Below are 22,716 nucleotides of genomic sequence, written 5' to 3' on the forward strand. Positions count from 1 at the left end.
CACAACTGAGAAAACTGAACAAAGGACCAAAGACAACTGTCTCCTTTCATTAATATTTATTTAGGATTTTGATATAGAAATAATGAGCAGATAAGTCTTTGAATACAAAAGTCTTTGAATAGATAACTATTTTATGTAAAAAACATTGTATCTGTTTCTGTATGTGTTGCACAATTAAAGACCTGAGTTCATATCCAGCCTCAAGCACTATATGTATAAACTGGGCTCTTAATGTCAATTTGCATTAGTATTTTTATTATAAAATAGCAACAATAATAGCACCACCCTCACAAACTTGTTTTAAGAATCATGTAAGATAATGTTTATGAAGCTTTTACCATAGTGAGTGACTGGCATAGAATACTCTATAGAAATGCTTATTCATTTTCCTTTATATAAACAAGTAGCAAGTAATTTCAAGAATTAGATTCATGGGGGCAGCTGGGCAGCTCAATGGATTGAGAACCAGGCCTAGAGATGGGAGATCCTAGTTTTAAATCTGGCCTCAGACACTTCCTAGCTGTATGACCCTGGGCAAGTCACTTGACCCCCATTGCCTAGCTCTTACCACTCTTCTGCCTTGGAACTAATACACAGTATTGATAGATGGAAGGTAAGGGTTTAAAAAAAAAAAGAAATTTGATTCATGTCAAAAAATCAAGCTTGACCTAGTGCCAAGCACATAGTAGGTGCTTTAAAAAAGCAGATTGATTGTTAATTGTGGAAGACACTAACAAAGGCGGGAGGGAAGAATTGTGAAATAAATAGAAGTCTCTTTCATACCTTTAAAATTTTGCTTCCTCATCTGTAAAATTTAATCTGTAAAAAGGAATATTACTTACACTACCAAGTCTTTCATGCCTAGAATACATTGTCTATTCATATTCAACTATTAAAATTCCTAGCTCTGATGCCACCTCCCTCTTATACTTAGCTAAAAGTGTTCTCTTATTGCTAAGATTTTCCTGGAATGTTTTGTCATTCATTCATTATTCATGTGTGCTACTATCTATCTATCCTTTTACCCTATCATTTTCTACGTCATATTATACATAGTTATGCATATTTCAATTTTTTATAGATAGAGGGAAACCTATTATTTTTCATCTTATTGTTCCCTACTCAGTGACTTGCAACCTAATAGACAATGAATAAGTGATTGTTGAATCAAAATAAGGTGATATAAGTATAGTGCTTTGTACTATAGTAGCTGTTGTTTTCATTTTTTGTTGCATTCTCCTCATTTTTTCCTAGATTTCAGATAGAAGCTGGCCTAGAATATATCACGTTCCATTCCTACTGTTATTCTTTAATATTTAATGCATTAAATATTATTGCACAAGTGGATTTTTAAGCTTTATTTTGGTAATTGAATAAAAGTATTGCAACATAAGCCTATCTTTTATAGACTCACTAAAAGCATCTTTGGGACAACTCCTTCAACAAATAGTATCACCAGGTTAATATATACTTATCTTGTTCTCAAATGATTTTAAATTATTTTACCAGGTCTCCACATTTTAAAAGGGTGTTTTTGGTAATATATTAAGAGTATTTAGCATGGCAACATTTGATAAACATGTTTCTCTAAAGTTTTTAGGGATCAATATTCTATACAGTGGATTTTGGACAATAGTTCAAGCTTTGATAATACCTTGGTTCCAGTATATAGTTGAATTCAGAAGAATATTTTGAGATGTGTATTTTAGTAGAAGAACTTGTCATCTGCTCATTTAGGAAATATGCTATTGTAATTTTAAAATAGTGTAATTTTTGTTAGTATTGTTGCTGCTTCTATTATTTATTTTATTTTTTATTAAATTTCTATTATTTCTCATCTTTTATTTGATGATAGAAATGATCTTGGGACAGGTCTTCATCATTCTATTATTCATTTAATTCTGTTTGATGATATATTATACAGGTAGATAAAACTCATTATTAAATAAAGTGTTAGAATTTAAACTCATCTTGTTGGCTTAGTGAAATTATTTTTGACATAACTTCAGTATTGAAACTAGAGTTGAAAAATATTCATCTTATTCCTCATTCTATTTAATTCCCTCCCCCAAAGGTATCTAATAGTTGATATGTTCACAATATTAAATTTTTTTCTTTAAGTTTTTATTGACCAATGCTATATATGTCATTCTGGGAAACATTTTGTGTGTGATGATATTCTGGTTTGAAAGGGGTGAAGATCACAGTTCACTCACAAAATGAATTCCTTATTAAGCAATTTATATATGTTCTAAAGTTCCCTCAAGAGTTCCTCTATGATAGATGAAGTAGGCAAATCCAGATATACTTGGATTGTATCTATAATCAAAGTCATATGACTCAGCCATTTGCTCACACAGTAACACATTGAATCGTACCATGTAGATGTTAATCATGAAGTATCTTATGGTTTCAATTTTCTATCTTGTTTGTTTTTTAGTTCTATTTGGAATGTAACTAATAGTTACATTTAAAGAGTACAGAGGGATGTGCCTATTAATATGGCTTTTAATATTACTCAGTGAAATGTCTGGTTTTAAAATATTTTTGTAAATATTTTACCTCTTTTTCAAATAATCTGCAAGCAATTATCAATTTAATTCCTACTTTTTAAGAACTTTTATTGTTGTTATAAATAACAGCAACAGGGGGCAGCTAGGTGGCTCAGTGGATTGAGAGCCAGGCCTGGAGACTGGGGTCCTAGTTCAAATCTGGCCTCAGACACTTCCCAGCTGTGTGACCCTGGGCAAGTCACTTGACCCCCATTGCCTTGCCCTTTCCACTCTTCTGCCTTGGAGTCAATACTCAGTATTGACTCCAAGACAGAAGGTAAGGGTTTTAAATAAATAAATAAATAAATAAATGAATAAATAAATAAACAAATAACAGCAGCAATAATAAATGAGTACTTCACTAACAAAAGTTTGACAAGTCAGAACCTGTTTCAGCCAGTAGTTTTGTGAAAGAATCATGGTAATGTTCACCATACTTTTCCACTTCAAGACTGCAAATTGTTCTACCTTTTTGATATTTTTCTTCCATAATTGATTTAATCTATCAACAGAAAGGCTTTGTCCTTGTTTTATTGACTTTAGTTGTTCAGCCTGTTGTTAATTTCTTTGTGGCTCTTTTCCTACTTATTGCAACTATGTCCTTTCTGCATTTTTCATAGATAGCAGTTAACTCCCTTTCCTTGTCCATGTGTCTGGAATATATTTTAGGAGTTTCCCCAAGGTGAAAATTAGAGATTAAAGGAAACATGTGCCATTATGATAATGATAGACATGGATATAATTGCTCCAAAATTTTTGAGAAACTTTACATATATTATTTGAGATGACAATATTAGTTAAAGTGAGAAAAAGTTTGTTTGTTTTTTTATTCCTCTTAATTATAATCTGGCTCACTAGCGAATTCAGTTTCATAATAATTGGTTAGTATATAACATTTTGACTACTTAATAAGTATTATAGATCATAGTCAATTTCTAATTTTATAGATCATTTCTAACACATATATAAGTCCTTCACCCTGAAAACAGCCTCTTATATTTACATACATTTAGCTGTTTTAGTGTTGTAAAAGTAATGGCAGCTAGCATGGAGGATAGAAACAATAAACAATGATTCAAGTCTGATCCCTGACACGTACTGGCTCTGTACTCCTGGGTAATTCCATTAACTCCATCATATCTAGGTATTTTTAAGAATATAAATGGTCTAAAATGTAATATTAATCTGCATTGGTGGAAGGAGTTTCCTCACCTATACCATTGAAATCATGGGTTCATTATTTGTCTATTCTTTACTCTCTAGATTTTTTAAAGCTCTCTTCCTCCTTTTTGTATCTAAAAAGTGCAAATAGGGTCATAAAAGGATGAAATTTACAATTTGTGCAGAAAGAGATGCTTCATATATATAAATATGTATAATTATAATTGCTTGTAGGTTATTATGTTTTATTTTGTCACTTTTTTGTTATTTTTCCATTAGTGTTACTACTGTTTCTGAATATGATAGCTTTCATTTTTAGGAAATAAAATGCATGGAAAATATATCTCCATAGTAATTTAAACATAAAGAATTTCTCTGTTAATCTTTTTCTATCATTCTGTTCCTTTTTATAGGCTAACAGGAAGCTTTGTACCAGATTTAATAGTAAGCATGAGTAGTCAAATGTGGCTTCACCTTCAGACAGATGAAAGTGTTGGATCAGTTGGATTCAAGGTGAACTACAAAGGTAATGATAACCAATTGCTAATAAGCAAAACATTGTTGCTACATACAAAAATACAAAACATACAAAACATACAAAAATTATTAAAATGAAAATTTAATTGATTTGCTACATTACTATTAGACTTTATTCAAAAGCAAGTATATATTATAATAAAATATTTCCCTTTAAACTCAGTATTGATTACATTTTCCTTTTATTAACTTGTGTTTTCATTATATATTGAATTCTACCATGATTTAAAAAAAATCAATCATTCCTTCAGTTTATTGCCTGACAATGATTTGAAGGAATATGTGCTTGATTGGCACTGAAAATATAAGATTCACTGTCTCTTTAAGGCCCTTTTCAATAGGAGAACTTGATAATGAAGAGGGTATTACAAGTGCTTTTCTATAAAAAAAAAAGCTTGTATATATTGAGAAATGATGTGGAAAATTGCCCAGTTTTTGTATGTATTATAAGTACAAAAAATTCTGTTTTAATCAATAAATATTAAGCATCTACCATGTGCCGGGCACTGGGATAAGAAGTGCAGATGCAAAATGATAAAAAGACAGTATGAAAAGACACCTTTATTCTAAAGGTGATCTGTAGCCACTGTAGTTTATTTAGCAGAAGGATGTCACATTCAGGTCTGTGAGTTAGGAATATCACTTTGATTACTAAATGGAGGCTGTATTGGACTGGTAAAAAAAACTATCTATCAACATACTATTCTAATTGTTGTGGAAGTGAGAAATTTGGAATGGTTTGCAGGAGGAGCTGAGTAGCTGGGACTGATGACCTGTCACTCAAAAGAGAGCATTCTGTTTGGAATGTGACCAGAAAAAAACATTTGGAAGAAGGGGATCAGACCAACTGAAATCTGAAATCTTTGGCTTTGAAGACAGAAAGAGTCAGGACCTTCTTGGCTTTGGAGACAGAAAGAAGTCTGTTGTCTTTAGCCCTGAAGACAGAAAGGAGAAGGGTCTCTTGGCTTGGGGACAGAAAGAAGGAAAAAAGTCCAGCTCTCTCTGATTTTTCTGTTGTGATATAGTGACTGAACTTCCAGACCTATCAGCTCATTTTCCCAAATTGAACTGTATTCCACCATCCTCCAATCTAAGACTTATTCTAGTATTAGAGAAACCCCAAACCCTCTTTCCCTCCATTTCTTATCTTTCCTTTCTTCCCAACAAACCCCTAATTTAATTTAGAGAAGAGAAAGAGTATTTTATTTAAGATATCATCAGAAAGGTGAGGGAAGAAGGAAGGAAGGGAGGAAGGAAGAAGATTAACAGCCCTGATATTTAGTTATCATTTACCATTCAAATAATCCCTTATTACTTTGTCTAGGCATGAGGTGAGAAGAACCTGGACTAGAATGGTGGCAGCATCAAAAGGGAGATATTACAAAGCTGAAATCAATACATCTTGGCCCCAGATTGCATATAGAGGATGAGAGAGAGCAAAAAGTCAAAGATGAAACCAAGGTTTCAAGCTTGAAGGACTGTGAGGTTTATGGTGTCCTCTATCCAGAAGATAACTGGAAACAGAGCTTATTATCTTCTACTCTTAAATCATACCTGCATACCTTCCTTATTACTATAGAGGACAGTTAATTCAATATCTTGCAAAAAGGTGATAAGAGATGAAAAATTGGAAGTAAGCAAACAATTTAAGGCAATAATAGTTAGATTTGAGAATCATCAGCATAGGGGTAATATTGAAATTCATGGGAGCTAATGAGATCACCTTGTGAAGTAACATGGAGGGAGAAAATAAGATGACCCAAGACAGAACTTATGGGATACTAACAATTAGAGGGTCTGATCTAGTTGAAGATTCAGAAGAGGAGTCAGATTTAGTAAGAGAGCCAGGAGACAGCCATGTTCTGAGAACCTAGAGAGAAGAGGGTATCAAGGAAGAGAGAACAATCAGCAATGTCAAAAGCTTCAGAGAGGCTGAAGAGAATGAAGATTGAGAAAAGGACATTGGATTTGGCAATTAAGAAGCCATTGTTAACTTTGAAGAGAGCAGTTTTGGTGGAATGATGAAGTCAAAAGCTGAACTATGATGAGTTAAAAAGTGTTTGAGAGGAAAGACAACACTGTCTATGGTCTTTTTAAGAAATTTAGCTATAGAGCCTAGAAAAGATATTGGACAACAGCAGGGTTGGAAGAATCAGTTGAGGGTTTTTGAGAGTGAGAGAAGCATAACCATCTTTGTAGGCAGGTAAAAATATTCTAGTAGAAAGGGAAAGATTGAAAATCAATGACAGATTAGGAATGATGGAGGGGAAAATCTATTAGAGAAAATGGAATGGAATAGGAACATTGGAACAGATCAGGGGCTGATGTTGGTAAAAAAAAAATGTCCCTATTATGGAGACAGAAATGAAAGGGTTAGTGGCAAAAGCCATGAGTGATAGGAGATGAGGCAGAGGAAAGAAGGACTTCATTGAAAATGGCCTCACTTTTTTTCCCTATAAAATCCAATGATATCTATTTTTAGGGAAGGAAGAGGAGGAAGACAAGGAGAAATGAAAAAGTTTTGAATTTTTGTTATAGTGTGTGAGATAGAAAGTTGATGAAGAAGATATTGTAGAATTGCCTAGCAGTTTTAAGGGTTTTGCTTTAATATCAACTCATAAATGATAAAAGAATTTTGTCTTAGCATAAACTCCTAAAATTTGCATGAATAAATACGGCTTTCCAAAGAGGTTTTGCTAAATTTTAGAGATAAAATAATCTGTGGTACAGACACTTGGATCTCTGTTAGCAATGCTGAGTGACGTGTGGGAACAATTTAAGGTTATAAAAGGCTGAAAAGATATTTTGCTTATTAAACACTTAGAAGTATGAGAGTACAGAAATATGCTATCAAGTACACCAAAAAGAGAACTCCACGGTTGAAAATTCCAATAGTAGGTCAGCTAATTTCCATAGAACTTATATGACTACAGAAGATAAAAGAAAAATAATGAGAAGCTTAATAACAATTAGAGACAGGAATGATTAAAAAAGAGTTATTTTACATGGAAAATTAGTGGGTTGTGTTTTTTAAAGAATCATCTGAGTCACTGAGACTAAGGAAGTTCCATTTTAATGTGTTGGACAACAACTATTACTTTGAGAAAGTTGCCTTTCAGATCCTCTGGGAGCCAGAGCTAGATGAAACTTCCCAAAAGGGTTTGTCATTCTGTGCTTCCTACTCTGGCCTGAGAAGGAAATGCAAAAGGGCTTTGTGATTCCTAGTGAGAGGAACTGTGTTCTTGTGAGCTCCATTCTGATTGAATAACAGAAGTGAGTGAATAACTGACCAGCATTGCCCAGCTTCATAAAATTGGCAGCTGTTTGGCTTAAAGAGAACCACTATTTGCATTAGTACATTTTCTAAACACCCTTAGAAAGAAGATGGCTAGTGTGTATAAGGTCTGAATTCAAGTGAAAAAAGGGGATTTCCTCAGCTAGGGAATGGGGTTCAGCCCTTAAATAAGGAGAGAAACAGTTTCTGTGGTATAGATGAACCAGTAACCAGAAGCCTAAAGTGTAGCATTTCAAGTTGTTCGTAGAACCCATGTTTTCCTACCTCATGTGTTTCAGTACCAGGTTCCATTATGTATATGCCTACTCTTTGTCATAGTGAATTGGTTCAATTTTGGGAGAGGGTGATCTGGGTTGATATAGCCATTTTTCAGTTGTTTATGATTCTTAATGACACAAGTATTTGAGGTCAAATTTGAACTAAAAAAAAATAAACAATCTGCCTCACTCTAGGGTCAGCACTCTATCCAGTGCATATATATATATATATATATATATATATATATATATATATATATATATATATACACACACACACACACATATATATACATTAAACTTTAATGTGTTCTTAATGTGTTTCTAAGTACATTATTACTATTTCCTTTCTTCTATTATTAAATGAATTATTATGTATTCTGATATACATTTAAAGGTATTATTATTTTACATTTTAAATTCTGTACAGATAAATCATATTTGTAGGGGGATTGAGTTAAAATAGTGGATGAACTATGTTTCGCAACAACTGAGTTAGTCAGAGGACTTTAAAAGATCTTCAGTGTAACCAAGTTCATCTCTGGGAACTTAGAGGTTCTAGTCAGACAAATGAGCAAAATCCAGAGACTTGTAGTGTCTTTCAAACAATTAGTTGAGAGATATGAGGTTCGAAGTCCTGGGCAGTGTGGGTTTTGACTATAAGCCCCTATAATCTTATAACATTTGTGAGTCACTGGAATAAATCATAGACTACATGTGCCAAGTGACATAAATGAAATATATATATGTACATACATATATATAAAATCATGATTTTTGTACTAAAAATGTAAACAACTCATAGAAACTAGATAACCAGAGAAACAACTACAATTAAAGAAATATTTGATAAGTGCCTTGAGTAATATAGATATTATATTCTATGCTATATCAAGAATATAATATAAATTTCTGCAGGTATTCATTCCTCTTATACACATTGTAACCCCTTTATATTGTAGATGAGTGCTAAGAGTTGTTAGAGTTGAAAAATTCATGATTCTGCAGCCAATTTAGTGATAAATCCCTCAGAGCATAGCTAATTTTGTCCTTCAACTCCAGAATTAATAACTTGTCCCTACTTAAATCATATTTTCCTATAGCTTTTGAGAAGAAAGGATCATCATCATGCCATAACGAAATACTGGAATAGGACTTTGATGGACCATAGATCTTTGTCTATTTCATTTGGTCTGACCTCAGTAGAATTACAGTGCTGTTAACAACCCAGAAAGAGCCACTGCTAATATCTTGTTCTTATTATTCCTTCTTCCTTGGTCCTAAGAATATTCCAAAGAAAACATTTACATTATAAGGCATTTTATAAAATAGTGAGAATATTAACTATCATAGGTTGGTAGTATAAAGATTTTAAAATGAATATACAATAATTAAAGTATTCTATTTATAAGATTTAATAAAATAAAAAAATAGAGTTAAAAGGGAGCTAGAAAGAGGGAGGAGTTACAGCAAACTTATAACCAATCACACATCCACGCAAATGTAAAGATGCAGGAAAAGGGATTCTGGGAGATGCAAAAGGAATTCTGGGGAAGGTGGTTCAAAGGTTCAAGATTTCCCAACTATACAGTTGCATATTTGCTAACATTGCCATGAGGTTTTTCATTTTATTAATTTAAAAGAAGTCAAGGACACTGAGTTGATTACTCTTTGAAGATAACTTAAGATCTATTAATTTAGAAAGATGACCAAAAAAACTAGTTAAATTCCTTTAAAGTGTCTTTCTTCAAATATAGTTACAGTTTGAAGTAAACTTTAAGGAGTGGTTCTTGAGAGTTAATTAATTCCTAGATTAAATAATGATGCCACTTTTCAAAACCTTTCTCAAAGTCCTGTGCATAAGCTCAATGGTTACTAATCTTTCTGTGATGTTAATGAATCTAATAATCTTAATCATGCATTTCAATTATGTTATACCTGGAAGAGTTCCTAGGGACTATCTAGCCTTAGCTTTCCTTTTATGAGCAAATTAAGTAAAATCCAGAGAAGTTAAATTGTTTACTTAAGGCCACATAGCTAATTACTGGCAGAATTGGGAACAGAACCCAAGTTTCTGGCCTTCTGGTTCACTATTCTTTCTTTCCATGAGACTGTCATCATAAGAATTGTGCTAAGAACTGTAAAAACTAAAGTTCCAAAATTTAAATTCAAATAATAAAAAATATTCTATTTTGGGAGGTTTATTAAGTGATCATTAGAAATCAAGAAATAAAGAGGGTACAAAATAAAAACCATGGACCCATGACTGGTTAGCCATTTTCAAAATCCCCACCTTACTACCATCACCATTGATTGCTGCATCATGCCAAAAAAAGAAAGAGCCTCAATGCCCACTCCCTTTATCCTCTGTATACAGGAAGTATGTAATGACAGCAAATCAGTGGGCTCTTGGGTTATATAGTTCTTTTTTAGGGTAACAGATTTTCAAATATACAGAACCCATGTTTTCCTAACTTTTGTGTTTTTGTACCTAAAGAATGGATGATATCACAAATATCACAGAAAAGGCTGTCAATCAATGAATCTTTCTGTAGAAATATATTCATGTCATAAGTCCTAACTATTTACTCCAGAGTAAATCACAGCCTATGTAACCAGAACCATAAATATTCATAATTGTGCCTGGGAGAAACTCAGTTGTGACAGACAATTATTGGTAAAGGAACGAATTGCACTTCCATCTTACATTTAACTCAAAACTCTGTTTGTCCCATGCTAATTAAAATTATGTATATAACTATTTCCTACATCAAATAATTTCACTTGTGGCTATTTAGATTGAACATCTGACCTTTCCCAGACCTATTGACTTTGAATTAGAAGCATATAATTAGTAGTAACTCATGTGTTCTCATTTCATTTCGGTATATCATGTGTCTGATACACATATAGAACTTTCACTAAAGTCATATAGAGACATAGGGATTTTAGGAGTTTGTATACATAAGGAAACTATTAAAATGCAAATCAGAACACTTCTGACTAACAAAACATGGAAATGTTAATAAATTCAGTAAAAACAAACTCATGATTTAAAAACATGGAAATGTGAAAAAGCATCTGAATTAATATTTATATTTTCTCATATATATTTCAAGTATTGTGATGACTATAATACTTTTGTCATTAGCAACCAGATAATGAAGCTGTGCCAATTTTTCTAATTCACATTAATCCACTTATATATGCATAATAAAAGGTTCCTTTTTTAGTTGCCCAAACACTACCTCTTTTCATGTTTATGGTCTTTAGGTCTGAAGACAGAGGGAGGGAATGCATGATTCTGTCAAAGTGATGGAACACCTATGTCTTGTGTTTGTCACTTGTTCCAAAGATTGGATACTATATTAATCTCTCAGAGGAATAGATTCTTTACTGCAGCAAGTAGAAATTTAGGTAACTGACAATGGAAAAATGGTTAGCCTAAGTTATAGTTTGATCTTCATTTTTTATTGTCTCAGACTTGGTAAATAAGAGATTGGCTGGGAAAACAAGCTTAGAAAATCTAAAGCACTTTTTGTGTTCCAGATCTCTGCAAATCGTTTTCTGATCTAAATGGCTGAATGAGCCTAGCATCTTTATATTCCTCTTGTCTTTATAGTTCTTTTCATCTTTTGAAGGTTACCTGTCAAAAAGTCTCTACTTGCTCAAACTTTAGAAACTATATTTATTAATCACCAATGACAGTATTTCAACAAAGAATATAATTGTCAAAACTGCCAGGTTTATGAACTGGTTGGCATGTCAGCAAAGTTACACAGCATTAACCCAGATCCTCATCATTAGAGTCCAGTGGGAAATTGAATTCTGTCATAACATGTTATTTTCCCTCTCCATTTGAATTCTAGGTTCTAATTTGGAGGAGAGTCTCATTTTGCTTGTGTGCGTGTGTGCGTGTATGTGTTTGGCTTTTAACTGGAAACATTTTGCAGAAGATATAACTATTCAAATACAGTTTGATCTGCAACAATGAAGGATGAATTTTTATCATTATTAATTCTAGCTAATTTGTTCCTAATTATTATTACTTATCATAAAAATGCAGCATGATGTGGTGAATTGAGGGTTAGATTTTCAGTCAAAAAGACCCCAGTTCAAATACTACCTTTGACATTTAATTTTCAGCCTGGCCAAAAGATTTCATTTCCCAATGCTTAAGGAAACTTCCTAAGACATATATATTAAGTCATCTATGTGGATGAAGCAAGTTGCCACAATAGAACATTTCACATTAGAGAATAGTTTAATAACAGAAATGAATGGGTGCAAACTCTGTGTACCTATCTCTCTCTTTCTCTGTGTCTCTGATTTTTTCTGTTTCTCTGTCTCTGTCTCTCTCTGTCTCCCTCTGTCCATGTCTGTCTCTCTGTCTTTCTGTCTGTGTCTCCTTCTCTCTCCTAAATATCAAGTATTTGATATATCCTAGGCACAGAGGATCCAAAGACCTTGAGATATGTTATAATGTTAACACTAACTATAAATTCAAACCTGACCACAAATGGAAAAGGGGGGGAAATGAAGATATCAGTATAAGAAAAGCATCAAGAGAATAAGTACATTTATCCCTGCTGATAGAATAATAAAATTTCTTATTTCAATTCCTTTTTAATTAATTTATCAAATATCATTGTTTTATTTTTCAGATATTTTTATGTTAAAGCATATTCACTCTGTTCCTCAGTATGGAAGGTTCTGTGAGAACAGACATGTTCTCACATGTCTTATTTTCCCCCTTCAAAAATCTACTGATTTACAGACAAAATGAAGAACTGAATAATGATGTGTTTGTGTGTATTTATGTAATAAAAACTAAAGTCTATGCATTTTTTAATCTGTAGGAAGTGCAAAAGTATGTTGAATAAATATAACCAATATCGATCGCAAAAATATCATTTTTATATATTGTTTTGGTTTCTTAGGAAAAGAAATAAAAGTTGAATCTTTGTGTAAAAGATACTCAAAGGCTCTAACATGTATGTCTTGCTTGACAAAAGAATATAAAAGAACATTTGGAGGGGAGAGAACCATTCAACTTTTAAGGGAGAGGAGTCTCTATAATTTGACTCTCTCTATATAGGCTAACACATAATAAGCATTGGGTCTTTGGACTAGTTGAAACAGGCCTGAAACATGACATTTTGTAATTTACAATGGCTCAGATAACCGCTTCCCAATTTTTATTTTTGATTTTTACAATATATTTTACCTTGTATATAGAATTTCCAATCTTTGATCTTCTTGATCCAATCCCTACCTTAAACACACAAAGAGATAGTTACTGCTTTATTGTTTTCTGCTGTTGCTACTGCTGCTATTGCTATTTTGTTTTTTGACCAAAAAGGAGGGGCAGACAATGTGTGGGGTATTTGTTTCTAAAATTTCTTTTAGAGGCTCAGAACTTTTAAAATACATTTAGCCTTAAAGTTTAGTTTAAAAGTTTTCAAAAGACTTGCACCTTTTAAACAGAATTTTTTATTAGATATTTTGCCTAACTGTGAGTATATATTACTCAAGGCCAGAGAGTTGGTAATTTATTTCAATTGTATTCTAAATAGTATGTGAAAAAATTCACAACTTGTGGGGAAGATAGTGATATAGAGGCGAAATTAGGTAATTTAATACAGAAGATATAAATTAAAATTATATTCAAAATGTACTGTATTGAAGGGATAAAGTTTAGAGGAATATGAAATAGAAGTAAAGTAATACTTTCCTTCATTAAAAAAGATTTGGTAAAGGGGAATGACTGACTGACTGAGAGTTTATTTTGTAGCTTGAATAAGAATAGACCCCCAAAATGGTCTAGCTTCCTCCTTTTGAAGGAATAGTTATCATTTTGAAAGAAGCTGAAAGACAGTGACTTTTATACATATTTTCTCCCTCATTAGACTGTAAGTTCCTTTGCATCAGGGGTATTTTTCTCCTTTGTTTTCACAGGACTTAGCACACAGTTCCTGGCACAGAATAGGTGCTAAATAAATGCTTATTAGCTTATCTTGAAAGTCTTCAACATCAAAAGAGATTTTCATTTTTCAATTACCTATTAAAAGGAAAGCAGAACCAGATCAATAGATAAAAGCCATATTAAATTATTTATTTTATTTTATTAGTGCTGAAGCTATAACTGAAAAGGGAAGGGAAAAGTCAGACAGTCATTCATTCAAGATAGAAATTGATAAAAAAAAAGTAGAAACAGTTTAAATTAGTTAAGGATCCCTAAAAATGTTTGTCTTTCTTTGTTTTGATACTTGCTTTATAGTGGGACTTTATAGCCTTTATGTATATGGTAAGTTCAATATATTAATTCATTTTTTTAATATGAAAAAAGACCCTTCCAGGGTCTCAGCAATCAGTAACTAAAAAGATTATGAAGACTGTTTTTGCTATATGGGTGTTTTCTTAACTCTCTCTTATGATAGAGCCTTTTAAAATAACTTTTATCTATATATTTATATCTATATATCTGTATGTATATATGATTCTTTACAATGAAATTTTCAATTACAGTTTTTTAATTAACAAAAAGAATTTTTCACTCATCATATTTTATCTTTTTTTAGTTTGTTACTTTAATTATGACTCTCTTTATCCTTGATCTTTCCACAATATGTCATTTTTGCTAGCATTCACATAATTTCAAAGAGACATCTTAAAAAAATAAAAACTGATAGATTCAGAGGTATACTTTCCCAGGATGTTAAAATCTAGCTGTTCAGTCAATCCATTGAATAAATCCACAATTAATTTTTATGCTATTTTCAGGCATGCCCTCTCCAAAAAAAAAATCCCATTGTAGTATTGCCTTTTGAAGTTTTTTATTTGAAGAATTTAATTTAATTCAATTCAACAAAGATGAAATAAATGCCTACTCTATGCAAGGGGTTGAGGATACAGTGTTAGAAACCAATGAATCCTGATATTCATAGAGTTTACATAATGCAGGCAGGATATAGTAGATAAATAAAAAGTAAATCCAAGGAAATCTGTAGAGGGAAAGAACAGAAATTACTAAGGAAATCAGAGAAAGTTTCACAGAGCAGATGGCCCCCAAGTTGAGCTTTAAAGGAAAACATGGATCATGAGCAATGGAAATAAAAGGAATTCATATCTGAGTTTAAGGAATATCCTGTGAAAATTCATAGAAACAGAAGATGACATCACATTTGGATAGAAAGAAGGAAGGAAGGAAGAAAAGAAAGGAGGAAAAAAGAGAAAAAATAAATATTTATATAGAACCTATTGGATGAAAGACATTGAGTTAAGGGCTTTACAAATATTACTTCTTTTACATCTTAAAACAGTCCTGTAGCTAAGGTAATGCTATTATTCCCATTTTACACTTGAGGAAACTGATGTGAGCAACAAGTAGATGACTTTCCCAGGGTGACATAGCTAATACAAGTCTGAGGCTAGCTTTGAGTTCAGGTTTTCTTGATTCCAGGCCAGGTACTCTATCCATTGTACAACTTGGCTGCTTATCTTTTTTTTACTAAATTCAGTCTGGCTAAGACTAAAGCTCATGAATTGGAATAATGCAAGATGAAGTTGTAAAGGTAGCTAAGAACCAGACAAGGGAGAGGCTTAATTACCAACATGATGGATTTTATTTTATACACTAAGAGCTAATGAAGTTTTTAAGCAGAGTTGGGATCTTCTCCTTAGGAAGTTTAATTTGACAACATGTGGAGGATGGATTGGAGAAGAGAGAACATGGAAGCAGGGGGAGCAATTAGGATGTTATTGGAATACTTCAGGAAAGAATCAGAGACTCATATAATTTTAGAGTTGGAAAGGACCTCTGAGGCCATCTATTTCAACATTAAAAAAAGAGAATTACTCACTAACATACACAAAATAATGATTATCTAGTCTCTGCTTGAAGGACACCAAAGGAGAGGGGACCCATAACATCTCAAGTTAGCATGTTTCTCTTTTTTGACAGCTTCAAGAGGCCATGACGGTCCTGACTAGTACATTATCTGCAAGCAAAGATTTGAATGGGCAGCTAAATGGGTTGGTGGATAGAGTGTGGGGCCTTGAATCAAGGACACACATATTCCTGAGTTCAAATCTGGTCTCAGATACTTCCTAGCTATGTGACCCCAGGCAACTCACTTAACCCTGTTTGTCTCAGTTCCTCATTTGAAAAATGAGCTGGAGAAGGATATGCCCAGTGCTGTTGCTTTTTGACCATCAGCCCTGCCTCTAGACTGTCTTTGTATTCATTATCTAAGGGAGCTCTGTGGAGCTATAGCCTTCCTGCCAACATCCTTGCCAATTCCTTTGGGCAGCTAAGACTAAGAATCTCAGGAATTGCAGCACTCTCTAAACCAGTAATCCTATTTTCATCTTGACACAATAATCATCCAGGGAAGGATCAACCAACTCCAAATCTTCCTAACAATACATCTACCCTATGTCCTACATTTACATAAAGAAACCATAATGTTCTGCTAAAATCCAGTTTATTTGCATTGTTGGTGGAGTTGTGAATGGATCCTACCACTCTGGAGGGCAATTTGGAACTGTGCTCAAAGGCTATAAAACAATGCATAGGCTTTGATCCAGTAATTCAACTACTAGGTCTGTATCCCAAAGAGAGGGAAAAAGTGGGGGGGCAAGGACCTAACTATATAAAAGTATAGTGGCTCTTTTTGTAGTGGCAAAGAATTGGATATTGAAGAGAATCATCTGGGAAATGGCTGAACAAATTGTGATATAGGATGGTGATGGAATACTATTGTGTTGTAAGAAATTATGAAAAGGATGATTTCAGAAAGAGCTAGAAAGACATACATGAATTAAGTAGTACCAGGAGAACATTGCACACAGTAACAACAATATTGTGGAATGATGAACTGTGATATTTAGCCACTCTCAGCAAAACAATGATCCAGGACAATTCTGAGAGACTTATGAAAAAGAAGGCTAACCATTTCCAGAGAAAGAACGATTGGAGTCAAAATGCAGAAGAAAGCATACATTTTAACTTGTTTATTTGAGTTCTTGCTTTTGGATTTTGGTTTTATATGATTATTCATTTACAAAAATGAACAATATATTTTACGTGATAATACATGTCTAACCCAGACCAAATTGCTTGAGAGTTCTTGGAAAAGGAAGGAAAGGGAAGAAGGAAGAGAATTTAGATCATATAACTTTGGAAAACTCATGTGGATAGTTGTTATTACATGTAATTAGTTAAAAATTACAAAAAAATACTATTAAAATAGTCTACCTGAGATTGATAAAGGTGAGGAGTTTGGAAGCATCTATGTGAATGGAGAGGAGGGGGGAAAATGAGGTAGAAGCAACAGGTCTTGGAGATTGATCCAATATGAAGAATAGAGGAGAGATATGAATCAACTAATATAATGAGATGTAATGATGACATAAGTGAAAACCTGTTTTAAAATCTAAAATTACTATAAAATTCAGACTATTTTTCAGCTATATTGCATGAGAAGTAAAAAAGATTGGCAAGTAAAAAAATAAAATAAAAATAAATCCAGGTTATTTGTATATGGTACTATTTTCAAATGAACCAGTATAGCAAATATTCTTTACCTGACTTTTTCTTGATGAAGGTGTGCACATTCTTAGTTATCACTGTTCCTATTTCCAAATGCTCAAAAACCTTCTTCCTTAATAGTTTCTGGAATTTTTCTAGGAATAAGTTAAATTATTAAACAAATATTTGTAGACTCCTGTTTTCTTCCTTTTTCAAAAATGGAATCATTCATGTTTCTTCAATCCTATTGTACCAATGTAATTTTCCTGTGATTTTTCAAAGCCACCAAGTATCCATAGGCATTGGTTCTTTAGCTACTCTGGGCTACAGTTTTCCCTCACCTATTGTGCTAAATCCATTGAGTGCTATTAGATAATATCTTGCTAACTTCTCTTATTCCCCTTGGGTTTCAGTTTTTTGTTTATATTTTTATTCTGAAAGTAATTGACACATCAATTAATAAAGACCATTAGCATATAGTAACATCAAATGTAGTTTCCAAGAATTCCTCATACACAATGAGGAATAATGATCAATAAATGAAGTTAATTAATGATAAATTATGTCTTTGTACCTAACCAGACTGATCCACAGAATATAGACATGGTGCACATCATACTCAGAAGTATTTTACTATGTTCTGAATCTATTGGAATTCTGGTTTCATTAGAAAAATTTTCAAGTAATAATATTCTTCTTCTTGCAATAAAGAAGCATTGAAGTAGCACTACTTCAAACTATTATGCATAAAAATTAAATGTGGAAAAAATCTTATTTAGGCTATTCAGCCTCCTCAATTTTACAGAGGAGACTGAGGTTCAGAGAATTTAATTGCTATGGAAATAAATTTGGTAATTGTTTTAAATGACCAGGTAATTGGCTAATAGGGTTGATAATGATAAAAAATAAGCATAATTGATTAGTCATTAGTTCAAGTTCAAGGTTTGTTGATGTTTTTGGAGACATTTTGTTTAGAACTCTCATACTGTGAAACCTGAGCACAAAGTTGAAGCAAAGTTCATTTTGAGATGCTTCAAGTTTTGATGTGAAGATAGCTTTAGTAACTCATTCTGCTAAAAATAATTTCCGTAATTACTGCTCACTCCTGTTAAGTAGCACGTTGACTCTAAATGAAACACCTGCTAAAACCTCTTTCAAACCTGATCTAAAGTTAGCAATGTAGGTTTATGTAGATTTTACATGGGAGAGTATCACATAACTTTCTTGTGTGCTTGGAAATGCTAGCTTTATATTGGAAATAATGCATTTTCTTTTTTTGCTATCACTATATGCTCAATTCCTATCAGAGATTCATTTCCACAATTCAGTGACTAAGTAGACATGACTTTAACTGTCAAGAATAGGGTTCAGGACTTCTTAATTCATGGGAATCTTTAAGGCCTTTTCAGAGAACTTAGGAAGGATGTAGACTTGCAATACATACAGGCTTGCCATATGTCTCATCTTCTGTAGAATGTGAATCTTAATTCATTTTGAATGGAGATGCTTCACATGGTGCTATCCTTAAAGTCTCATAATATATATTTTGCTTTTCATAAAGTTTGACTATATGAAGAGGGATTATAATTATTTCCCTAGTAAATTGAGGAATAATGACAGTCAGATAATTATTGGAAGGTAACAATACTAATATAGTGGTAAGCAAATAATAGTGGCTCAATAAATAATTGCTTGTTGATTAGAAATGGAATAAAACAAGTACTATTTAAATTCATAATTTAAAAATAAATGTCATTTCTTTCTGCTTCAAGACTAGTTAGCCCTGGTCAGAGATATACTAGATGACCATCTAGACAGTATAATTTGAGAGCTATACGGATCTGATCCTTATTAGAAAAAACACTGGGACTATGAGATATGTCATGTCTGAACCTATCTGAATTTTCCTTTTTTATTCCCTTTAAGGAACTATACTTCAGAGCTCTCAATTGCCTCTTGTCTTTTCTTGAGTCTGATCTGTGTCATTTTCCATCACCCCTCAGATTCTCTTTATTTAGGCTTATATACAAACCTTTCTTCCTCTTAGTTCACATAGAACAATCAAGATTAAATTTTCATTGGATATTTATATAATGGGTCATATGAAGCAGAAATATAGACTTACATGAATACAGGCATGACACATTTTGCATTGATGCAGAGTGAAATAAGTAGAACTACCAGAACACTGTACACAGTAACAGCAATATTGTGGAATGATGAACTGTGATAGACTTCACTACTCTCGGCAAAACAGTGATCCAGGACAATTCTGAGGGACTTATGACAAGGAACACTCTCTACTTCCTGGAGAAAGAACTGTTGGAGTCAGAATGCAGAAGAAGGTATACAAACTTTCACTTATTTATTTGAATTTGGGGTTTTGATTTTATATGACTATTCACTTACAAAGATGAAAAACATGGAAATACATTTTGCATGGCAATACATGTATAACCCAGACTGAATTATTTGCTGGCTCTGGGTGGTGAGGAGGGAAGAGAAGGAGGGAGACAATTTGAATCATATAATTTCAGAAAACTTACATGGAAATATGTTACATGTAATTGATAAAAATATAATAATAATTTTAGAAAAGAAACAGAAATATTAGTAGTAAGACTACTTACAAGATCATGTCCTATTATTGGAGAAAAATAATGGGCCTGCTTGATCCTAGAAAACTGTGCCATTCTTGTTTGGATCAATTAAATATATAAAGATATACACACTATTGAACTCATTTCATTATTCTGTGCAGCATTCTGTTTTACATTCTTGTTCTAAATTAGCTAGTTCAGTATTCCTCTTGACAGAGTTCAGAAGATTGATTGTCCTTACTTTGGTTTTGGACCAAGAAAGAAGTGGATGGAAGAGAGGAAGAGAGGCAGATGTCACATAATCAAAAATGGCATTTTCTAACACTATCCACAAATGGAATGAAATTACTCAAAAATGCACTGAAGATTTACAAACAGATTGTGCTTTAAACATTTTTATCATATGTTTTAGAATGAACTTCTGATAAGGATATTTCAGACTTGATGCCCTTTGATCTCTACTCCAACTCTTTGATTTCATAAATTTGTGAGAATCTGGAAGGTAATCAAAGTCTTCTAAAGCATATATTGCTGTTTATTATTATTTTTGTTATTATTATTAACTACTGGACCTGGAATCAGGAAGACTTGAGTTCAAATCTATCCTCAGACACTTACTAGATACTCAACTCTGTGCAAGTCACTTAACCTCTTTGTGCCTGAGGTTGTTTAATTATAAAATGAGTATAATAGCAGCATCTCAAGGGTTGTTGTAAAAAAAATGAGACTATTTTTAAATGCTTAGCACAATTTATTTCCAAGTCAAATAAAATGTACCATTTCCAAATCCTAGACAGATTCATTCTCAAGTTAAGACATACACTTACTTAACTTTGAGCATTTTTTTAAAAAGGACTTAAATCCTTTTTCATTCTGCCTTCCCACCCCCATATGTTTGTAACAAAAAACCTTTTTTTTTCTTTTTTTTTTGGCCAGGGAACTTGCTAAGGAAGCTCTCGGGTCTACCAAATTCATAAGGTTGTCTGCAGATTTTTTTTTATCCTTACCTTCTGTCTTAGACTTGATACTAAATATTGGCAAAAGATAATAAAGACTAGACAGCTGGGGCTAGGTAACAGCCAGAAAGTATCTGAAGGAAAATTTGAACCTAGTACCTCCTGACTCTAGGTCTTTTTCTACTGAGATACCTAACTGCCTGCAATTTGGAACCTATTATCTCAAGATCATTATTTGATCATCTGAAAATAAAGCAGAAAAGAATAGAAGCAAAAAGTGCGCTTGAATTAATTCAAACTCCTTTAGTTAGGCACATATTCTAGCTTCCATTTGTGAGCAGCCACCATAGGTGTTAGGATTAGGTAGAGATGTTGGTTTACTTCCCACTCATCTTGGCAAGGAGGAGTCCAAGAGAGAGCTTCGAATAGTACTCACATAGTCTTAGGGAAGGAATAGAGAGTGAGAGGAGAAATAATCTCTCTTTAAAGTTTACTGAGTGGGAACTTCTACTGACTTTATAGCCAATCCTATTGTGGCATATCCCTTTCTACTGGCCAGGTTACATTATTTTTATTTTGATAGCCCTGTGACTAATATACTTTTTATTTTATTCTGCTTTTTATTTATAATTTTCTGTCCTTCAAACATATCAACTTAGGTTCATTACAGTAACTCATAAATTAAGGAAATAAACATTCTGGTATGAATATCCATTTTGACATATCTATGTATACATCTGCCTATCTTTAAAGATTAAAAAATGTAAGTAATATTTTATTTTAAGTCATTCTTTCACTTATATTATTAGATTTTGGCATATAATTGAGCAAAGTAACTCATAATAATTGCTTTAAATTCATCTTCCTTGATGGTATATGTAACCTTTTCATCATTAATACTAGTGATTTGGTTTTCTTCTCTCTTTTAAAAAAAATCATATTAACCAAATGGTTTATCTATTTTGTTGATTTTTTCATAAAGCCAAAGGCTAGGTTTATTTATTAATTAAATGTTTTTCTTACATTCAATTTTATTGATCTCACTTTAATTTTTAGGATTTCTCATTTGATGTTTAATTGGAGATTTTTAGTTTGTTCTTTTTCAAATTTTGAAATGTCATTCAAATTCATTGATTTGGTATTTCTTATTTTGTTGATATAAGTATCTAGAGATGAAAATTTTCCTCTCATTGCTTCTTTTAAGGTATTTCAGAGGTTTTGATATTTTGTCTCAGAATTATCATCCTCTTTAATGAAATTATTTATTTTTTCTATGGCTTGTTCTTTAACTGACTCATTCTTTAGATTAAGTTATATAAGCTCTAATTAATGTTCTCCTTTAATTTCTATGGTGCCTTATAAAATATGATGTTTATTACATTATGATCTGAAAAACACTCATTTAGTTTTTTCTACTTTTCTACATTTATCTATAATATTTTTGTGCCCTAATATAACAACATATCACTGAGAAGGTATATTCCTTTCTGTTCCCATTTAATTCTCCCTAGGTATCTATCATATTTAAATCATCTAAGATTCTATACATCTCCTTAACTTCTTTCTTATTTACAGTTTGCTTAGATTTATTTAGTTTTAAAAAGTGAAATTTGAAACCCCCCACTATTATTTGTTATCTAGTTTTATCTGTAACTCATTTAGCTTTTCTTTTAAACATTTGGATGTTATACATATAGTTTTATTTTATGCATATAGGTTTAATATTGATAATGCTTCATTATGTGTATCTTTTTTTTTAAAACCTTATCTTCTGCCTTGGAATTAATACTGTGTATTGGTTCCAAGGCAGAAGAGTGGTAAGAGCT

At 32.4% G+C, this 22,716-nt stretch overlaps 1 protein-coding gene across 7 annotated transcripts in view; it reads left to right on the top strand.

The window, feature by feature from the left end:
• Positions 1-22,716, top strand: part of CSMD3 (CUB and Sushi multiple domains 3) — a 1,668,414-nt gene that overhangs the window by 879,305 nt on the left and 766,393 nt on the right. For all 7 annotated transcript variants that reach the window (XM_016431868.2, XM_056823169.1, XM_056823168.1 and 4 more), the window contains one exon: positions 4,127-4,239. In XM_016431868.2, coding sequence (XP_016287354.2) covers positions 4,127-4,239 — 113 coding nt within the window. The remainder of the gene's footprint in view (positions 1-4,126; positions 4,240-22,716) is intronic.

This window comes from Monodelphis domestica, chromosome 3, assembly GCF_027887165.1.
Source record: "Monodelphis domestica isolate mMonDom1 chromosome 3, mMonDom1.pri, whole genome shotgun sequence".
In the NCBI taxonomy this organism is placed as follows: Eukaryota; Metazoa; Chordata; class Mammalia; order Didelphimorphia; family Didelphidae; genus Monodelphis; species Monodelphis domestica.